Source organism: Cibotium barometz, chromosome 39, assembly GCF_041138505.1.
Source record: "Cibotium barometz isolate CiBa-2024 chromosome 39, ASM4113850v1, whole genome shotgun sequence".
Taxonomy (NCBI): Eukaryota; Viridiplantae; Streptophyta; class Polypodiopsida; order Cyatheales; family Cibotiaceae; genus Cibotium; species Cibotium barometz.
Window position 1 is genome coordinate 33,684,593 of NC_141084.1, and position 8,055 is coordinate 33,692,647.

Sequence of the window (8,055 nt, forward strand, 5' to 3'; positions counted from 1 at the left end):
TTATCCCCTCCTCAACATCCTAACAGCCATCCTTTTCTCTCAACTTCAATGATATGATCTTTTAACATTTCCATCTTCCTTTTGTTGGCACCTTGTTTGCCACCCCCATGGGATCGAAGGGCTCCTCCTTTCTACAGTGGGATTGAAGGGCTAGATTGAAGGGCCCCTTGTTTATGCAATGAATTCATTACTCAATTTTTGGACATCCAAGATTCAATCCACCTCACCTCAATTGATCCTCTAGCCCTTCCATGGCATAATGAATTATGGAATCCCTTGTCAATGCAGTATCTACCACAAAGCTCACGCAAGCTATCTCCACCCTTTTCTCCCCTTTTGACATATCTCCTCCTGGCACTTGTAGCCTCTACCTCTATTCCAATTTCCAATATTTTTTCAAATTCTACAACATCCCACATTATCCCCCCATCCCATTGGTTCTTTGAATGCCAGTAAGGCATCTTTGTTTCCCATTACTTCTTTGCTTGTTTCATTTATGAAACAATTTGTTAAAAGTGTCATTGTTTTTGTACCCTCTTCTTCCCTTTTGATGGATCTCCTCTTGCCACTTGTTACCTCTACCTCTATTCCAAATTACTTCGACCTTTTCAATTATTATCATCTCCTTCAAACCTAACTTGGATAAGTTTTGAAGTGGGGAGAGAGAGAGAGAGCTCATACCCAAAGCTGTGGGAAGAGAGATCATGACATGTGAATGATATGACCCATATTAGATCTTTGTAAGAGGGAGTGTGTCTCAGAGAGGCTGTGGGCGCTCTTTCAATGTGGCTATGGCGGCCTACCTCCTGCCAAGTGTTGTCCTCTTCCCTGTTGTGCCCAGCTCCGTGCTCCCGCAGCTTGATGCCAAGCTGTCGCTTCTACCTATTACAACATTCTCTGCGGCGCCCATCTCCACTTTCACCCGCACCCATCTCTATTCTGCTCCTCTCTGCAAGCAGCTTGCTGCAGAGACCTCGGAGGTACCCCCAAGCAGCAGAGAGGAAGCTTTGATCCAGGCCAGAAGCTCCATAGCCAGCCTTCTCGAAAAGGCCCTCCGCAGCGTCGGCCCCTCCACAGTCAAACAAAGAAAGCAGCAGAGACAGGTCAGACTGCGGGTAGAGATTCCGCTGCTTGAAGATTCCGAATCGACCCCCGCATCTCTGCTCTTTGACCTCCTCTCCACTCTCGCAATCGGCAAACGAGGTACATCTGTCTCCTTTTCTGTGTTTTGCAACCCTGAGGTCACGGAAAAGCTCAGAAGCGGGAAAAACCTCAACCCTAGTCTGCAAGAAAACCCTAACCCAAGCTTCCCACTATACCCTAATCCTAACTCTCTGCAAATCCCTAGTTTCCAATACTGCAACATAGCAGAAACAATGGATCTTGAGGGCACCCAAGTGGTGGTCTTCTTGGCTCCTAGACTTTCCGAGCTTGTATACATGGAGAAGATTGTGAAGGCAGCAGACCCTAGGCCTGTATTGCTTCTGAACCCAGACTGGTCTGCAGAAGAAGAGGAATCAGAAGCACCCAATGCTTCATTTATGCAGTCATTTGAAGTGGTATACTCCTACCTTCCTCTGGTCATACAGGGTTTTTTCAGCAAAACAGAAGGAGCGGTCCTAAAGCATGTGAAAAGCGGAGCTCCTGCTGGCAGACCCTGGCTTGTTTTTGTCAAAGAAGGGGAGAAGATGAACTGTGTGTCTAGTCTTAAGAAACGGCCGAGTGCCGCTGACCTTGAGAATGCTCTCTACAATGCCATGGCAGCAAACTCGCCTGTTACAAAATCAATCAAATTCTTGAAAGGCCTTGTAGGGAAAACCTAAGACCATATGAAGGAGGCTAGATATGATAGTTGGCATTGAAATTTGACCTACCATGGCTTGATGGGTCTCATTTACATAAAATACTGGAGTTTTTATTCATAATGGATCTCTTGTGTGCACCTCTCTTGCTCATGGACTCAAGTTCCATCTTTTACATGTTGGCTTCGTTACAAGGATCATATGTGGACTGTCGGTTTGGCAATAGTAGAGAAACGAAATCTCTCTCTCTCTCTCCCCCCAAATCTGTTTTCATTGCAAGGTTTATCTTTCATTTTTCATTTTTTAATCGGAACGAGAGATTTGTATTATTCAAAAACTAACATATACATAAAAAGCTTTTTTAGAGAGCTTAACTCATTGGCAGTCCCGAATGGAGTTCTTAATCTCAGTCAGCTCTATTATGAATTGGGCTAACTCAACATCTTCCTCTGCAAGTTGATTTCCAACCTCTGATCACTCATGCTCTTGACTCTCACAATTTGCCTTGATGTTTCTGACCTTTTCTTCATACTCGTCCCGAGCTTCATTGATGGCTAGCCGCTAGAGCTTCTTCAACTTCAATTCGCGACTGTTGAGCCCAGCATACAGAATTGTCTGCTTTTAAAATCATCCTCATCACATAAAGAGCACTCCTCAGGCCAGGGTATTTGTCATGTGCATGAATATGCCATGGACATTCTCAGAGATTCTCCAACAGAGGTAACCAGAAAAAGACCATTAGAGGTAGGAATTTGGAGCACAAGATACAGAAGTGGACAGTGTGGACTTGGAGCAAGGCCTGGAGGGCATGAAGAGGATGTCCTGTCAGTGCATTAGAAGAAAAGAAGGCTGTCGGCTGCTCACAAAGGTGGTCAGCTGAATCAGAGGACAAGGCGGCTGCAGGCGCATCATAACAAGGGAAAGAGGTCCAGTCGGGCAGCACTGAAGAGCATTTAATGCATATTTGACTGGCCGACCAGCAGTCGGCCAGTATACCAAGTGTCCAAGAATCCTATAAATAGCAAAGTGTGCTCATAGTTTGATTCATTCATTCCTTTATGGGGTGGATCATTAGGGTCCAAGTAGGGACTAGACTTTTGGGTGTTTATCACCTTTTCTTCAAGGCAGCCTAGGGCTGTGGACGGAGTACCTTTTTGTACCATATTAATATACTGAATTTCCAGCATCTCTCTCTCTCTCTCTCTCTCTCTCTCTCTCTCTCTACTCTCTCTTCATATCTGCGTTTTGCATCAGCATGTTTCCAGGAGTGTTTAGGGCTGAAAGAAGACCCCCAGAGCTTCCGCGTGTTGCAATATTTGAGTGAAACTGCAGTATGAAACATTGAATAATTGCGCATAATCCAAACACACCAAATATGTTCTGTCCTAATTGTATTGCATAATTTTGATGAGCAGCCAGAGAAGTCTCGAAGTAGGATTTGCTTCCATGTTAACTAGGATTCTTTGACCGGGGAAAGACATTGTTGAACCAATTCCAAGAGGCTTTTATTAAATTTGCATGTAATAAACAGATGGGGTATGGTCTATTCTTCCTGTCTGTAACTGTAATGGGGGCACATTCCGTCTCCAATTCTGATTTTTTTTTGCTCTAGAGTTAGTCCATAACCCTTTATGCATAATGAGCCATAATAGGACCAATTTCTTTTGGAGGAATTACAGATGACCACTTTCTATCCCATAGTTCATTTTGTGTTGAGTCTTAACATGTACCGGCATTCCATTAAATGGCAAGGGGGGGATGGGCAAAAGGGAATTTGAGTGGGACCAATTAAATGTGAGGGCAAAAGGATGAAAAAGACCAGATATATGAGAGATCAGCGTAAATCAATACAGCATAGGATGGATGAGAGAGTGTATGTATGCTAATGAATGAAATCCAGTAAAAAAGCCCACTGATGTGTGGTGCAGCAAGGTCGGTGTTGAATGAGCAGAGAGTGCTGCTGTCCCAACAGAGTACAGAATGTAAAAAATGCTGAAGTTCTGTATGAGTATGCTGCTGCAGAGCTCCAGAGAAGTGGGCCGTCGATGGGCTGTATATAAAGAGTGCTGCGTTTGCAGCAGTCGACAGCAGCAGCAGAATACAATGCTGAGCAACTTGTTGAAGGGGTAGCGCCGGCAGCAACAGAAGCAAGCAGCAGAGTAAGTCGATGAAGACAGTGCTGATATTGATGTGCTGGCAGCAGTAGAAGCAGTAGCAGCAGCACCAGGGAATAGCAAAGATATTCTTATGATTATGTGTGCCACTGAATAATGATGTGCTTCATTTATATATGCTGAATGGGTGCTGGTCGGGCAGATGTGGTTGTCAGTCAGCAGATAAAGCTAAAATAAATTGTCAAAATAGCCCTTTTGGGCTGGATAAAATACCCTTTGGGTATATTTTCACACATTAAAAGCATCCAAAGGCATTTCTGCATTGAATGAGCATGGCCTTGTCTATCTTTCATTTTTCAAAACACATGGCATACTTAATGTCGAGTCTACCCTTGTTTATGGTTAAATTGCGATGGTATCTAATTCACTTGAAATAATGTGGGAAGACTGATGCCTTAAACTAAAAGCCTCTTGTCAATGTGCAAGTCTATGCACTCTAGTCTTCTAGTGTCTCTACTTTTTGATTTTTATTGGTGCTTGTTAGATTTATAATGGATGGAAGACATGATTCAAGTTGGCAATCCGAAATAGTGCCCTAGAGGGATCTTAGAGGGCAAAGAAATAGTAACACCAGTCTATGAGAAAGTAAGATGTCAACTCAAGACACACATAGGCCTATCATCCTTATTTCTTAGCACTAATGGAGGATATCCACTTTCCCTCGATATCATTGGGCTTTGCATTGATGAAGTGGAGGAAATAAATTAAGAGGTTACCCACATCAAGGGACTCAAGGTCCAACCCGAGGATGCCATGTTATCATGCTTCTTATGTATGCAAATGATTTGGTACATTTTTTTTACATGGGTTTCATGTTTTAGTCTCATCTTTCTTGGGGGCATTTGTTTTGGCCAACCCTTGAAGTAAAAGTGAGTAACAATAAAATTGGGCAAAAAAAAACTTTAGACTTATATTGAGTCTAAAGTTTATTGATTTTGTTTGTGACTTCAACTGTGAATATAGATCTTATAAATGTGATATATATCTAGAAGCATTATCAAATTTTATATTGAAGGTGCTATGATATAATACACTATGAGCTGAAGTTCTATGTTGGGAGATTGCTGTGTACTTGGATACAAGATTCTCTGTGTTTTTTGAACTTTTATTCTATGATGCTGTATCTTAAAATCTAGATTACAATTTCAAACTTTGATTGCTAGGCATCAAAATCAATGTTTTATTCCTTTTTCTAAGGAAGGACACACACTCCTTGGTCTTGCAGTTCCTTTGAAGAGGGAATGAGCCAGCTCTCTAGCCATATGAAAATGTGTATATTATATTATTACATCTAAGATTTAATTCAATATTGTTACGTACTAGAAACCAAGTATGCCGATGCTCTAGCCATATGAAAATGTGTATCATATTGTTGCATAATAGTTCAAGATTCAAGTTGCATCTAAGATTTAATTCAATGCTGTTACATTCTAGAAACCAAGGTTACATGTTTGAATTCTAATTCTATTTACTCTAATCATGTATACTTGAACTCAAGATTAATTAGATGTCTTGAAATCATGATCCTTGAAGCTTTTGTACTCAATAATGTTCAGATTGGGAGAGAATGAATATATGTTCACATTTAAGTAATCGAATACTAATTAAAGTAATGAAATATAATTAAATATGAATAATATTTTGATTGTTATAAGTTGGTTTGAAATTTTTATATATGCTTAATAAGTATAATATATAATTTTTTAATTGTTAAGAAATTAGAAATTTCTTTTTCGTAATCATTGCTTATGTGTAAATGAATTATAAATAAATCTTTATATATTACTAAAACACCAATTAAAGTAATGAAATGTATTAAATTACGAATTTGTTATAATTTACTTTGAAAGTTTGTATATTCTTGATAAGTGTAGTGTAATCTTTGATTACTAATAAATTGTTAGTTAGAAGTCTACATCTTTTATATTTGATTTTGAATTGATGCAGGAGCTCCTTCAAAATAGAAGAAGATTTTTATTTTTCCCTCAAGATCGAACACGAAGTTTGTTCATGTGCACTTATTAAATCCTTATTTTATTCTTGTTTCTTTTCTAAAATTTTCTTTATCTACGATATATTTATGTGTATGACACATGTATACTACTTTCTATTAACTCCTCTTTTTGAAATTTAATATTTTATTTTTGTGTTTATTTATTCCAGTTTGTTTTATTATGGTCGGTTTGTGTCTCCTTAAGAACTCTCACTCATTGACTCAGCTCCTCCCACTCTATCATTAGGAGCATACTCTCTCATCTCTAAGGTAAATCCTAGATAAATCCTTGTTGTTTGGGTAGAAAGGTGTGAGTTACTTCAATACCTTAAACATCAAGTTTAGCTTTAGAAGAGAATTTTCCATTCTGATCATGTCTTCATACTTTGCAATAGGGACCTCTTGCAAAACATCATTAGAATCATAAACCATAAGAGTATTTTTTTAAGTAGTTGGTGTTATCTTAGTCGAAGGGCTTGCAGTAAAGTCTTATGTTGGTAACTCTCCAAGGGTGAGAGTGTCAGTGGGAAACTCAAAATGAATAAGAGAATGAGAGATGTTAGTATTTTCGGAAGCATGGATGTTACTCTCTTCTTTTTTTCTTTCTTTTTTCTTTTTTTCTTTTTTTTTGGGGGGTGGGGGCGGAGGAGTGATGTTAATAGTTTTAAAGTTATGGACGGTTAATTAGTTATGTATAATGTAATGCTCCATTTTTGTGTTTGAAATAGAATTGCAAAAGCTTCATATTTTTAGAGTTTAGAATGTATTTGTGAGTCTAGGATCTTATATGGATACTATTTGAAATAATAACAATTTTCACTATTAGTGTTCGAGGAAAGTTTTATACTATTTGTGGATTGTTTTTAAGTAGTTTAGGATCAAAATTAGAATAAAGTTAGGATGAGAGTTGTAGATATTTTGGAGTACAAACTTTTTGCATAGCTGATCCTAAGCTGATTCGTTTGTTTATGTGCTCAAATATATTCACCAAAGTGTTACACATGTTATTTTGCAACTCATTATTTGCCTAGTTTTTCATGCCACAATTTTGCAGGTTAATTTTGGGACTAAAGATTAAGGTTTTTGGTATAAAGACCTCAGAAAAACAATTGCATAATTTAGAGGGCTACAAAAGTTGTGTTGAGAGATGCATGCTTCTGAACATGGCCATTTTCCCAATGTTTTTTTAAAAAAAACATGGAGAACTCACGTGGAGTCTCACCTTTAGCCTCTTCAAAGTGGGATGAGCGACACTCATGCACGAGCGCCTAGTTAATTTTGGTTGTTTCGAAGAAGAAGAAAATAACAAAGAAGGTAGAATTCAAATTCGCTCATGTAGATTATTGAGAATTGGGCTCTTTTGGGATTTCTTAGGCGTAGATTAGAGTGTGATTAGTAGAGCTTTCAAAATTTTCTATAATTTGATGACATCTTTGTGGAGGGGAGACTTATGCGACTGTGAGTGAGAGTGCGAGTGAGTGCATGTGCGAAAGCTCGAGGGTGGTTGGAAGGTTCGAGCTTCACTATGGAGTGCGGTTTTCATTAAATTGTACCCATCTCCTAATCAAAGGTTCATGGCGATTCTCTACTAAATGGTGTAATTCTAATTCTTTATTTACAAGTTATTGTCTCTAAATCTCTTTTTTAATATACAATTTTTATGAATTCAAGTTATTTGTTTGTGAGGAGACCCCGTTGGATGTGAAAACTCTATATCATAGTTCTGTAATTTTTGTAATTTGGTACATGTTAGAACTACCCTCCTCATCTTTCCCAATTGTAGGTAATGGTGGAGACTTTTGTGTACTTATGAATTTATACATTTCTTCAATATTTGCTTGACCTACTACAAAAAGATATTCTAATGCTCAATAGTGAAATCATTCAGTACAGATATAAGCATGGCTTCTAGATGTTTATAGAATTTTTTTTATATAACTTCAATATTCCATGTGGATGACATAAAGTACTTTCGTATAGGACAAGGTACTTATAGGTGTTATATGCCTCCAACCATCCCTGGTACTTATAGGACAAGGTACTTATAGGTGTTATATGCCTCCAACCATCCCTGGGTCTTGAACCA

At 38.6% G+C, this 8,055-nt stretch overlaps 1 protein-coding gene across 1 annotated transcript; it reads left to right on the forward strand.

Annotated features, from left to right (window-relative positions):
* The first annotated feature begins 620 nt into the window (after positions 1-620).
* LOC147616008 (plant/protein (DUF1995)) lies at positions 621-2,988 on the forward strand. The gene has a single exon (XM_086778632.1). The coding sequence runs from the start codon at positions 792-794 to the stop codon at positions 1,821-1,823; it is 1,032 nt and encodes a 343-aa protein (XP_086634758.1). The 5' UTR covers positions 621-791; the 3' UTR covers positions 1,824-2,988.
* Positions 2,989-8,055: the final 5,067 nt, after the last annotated feature.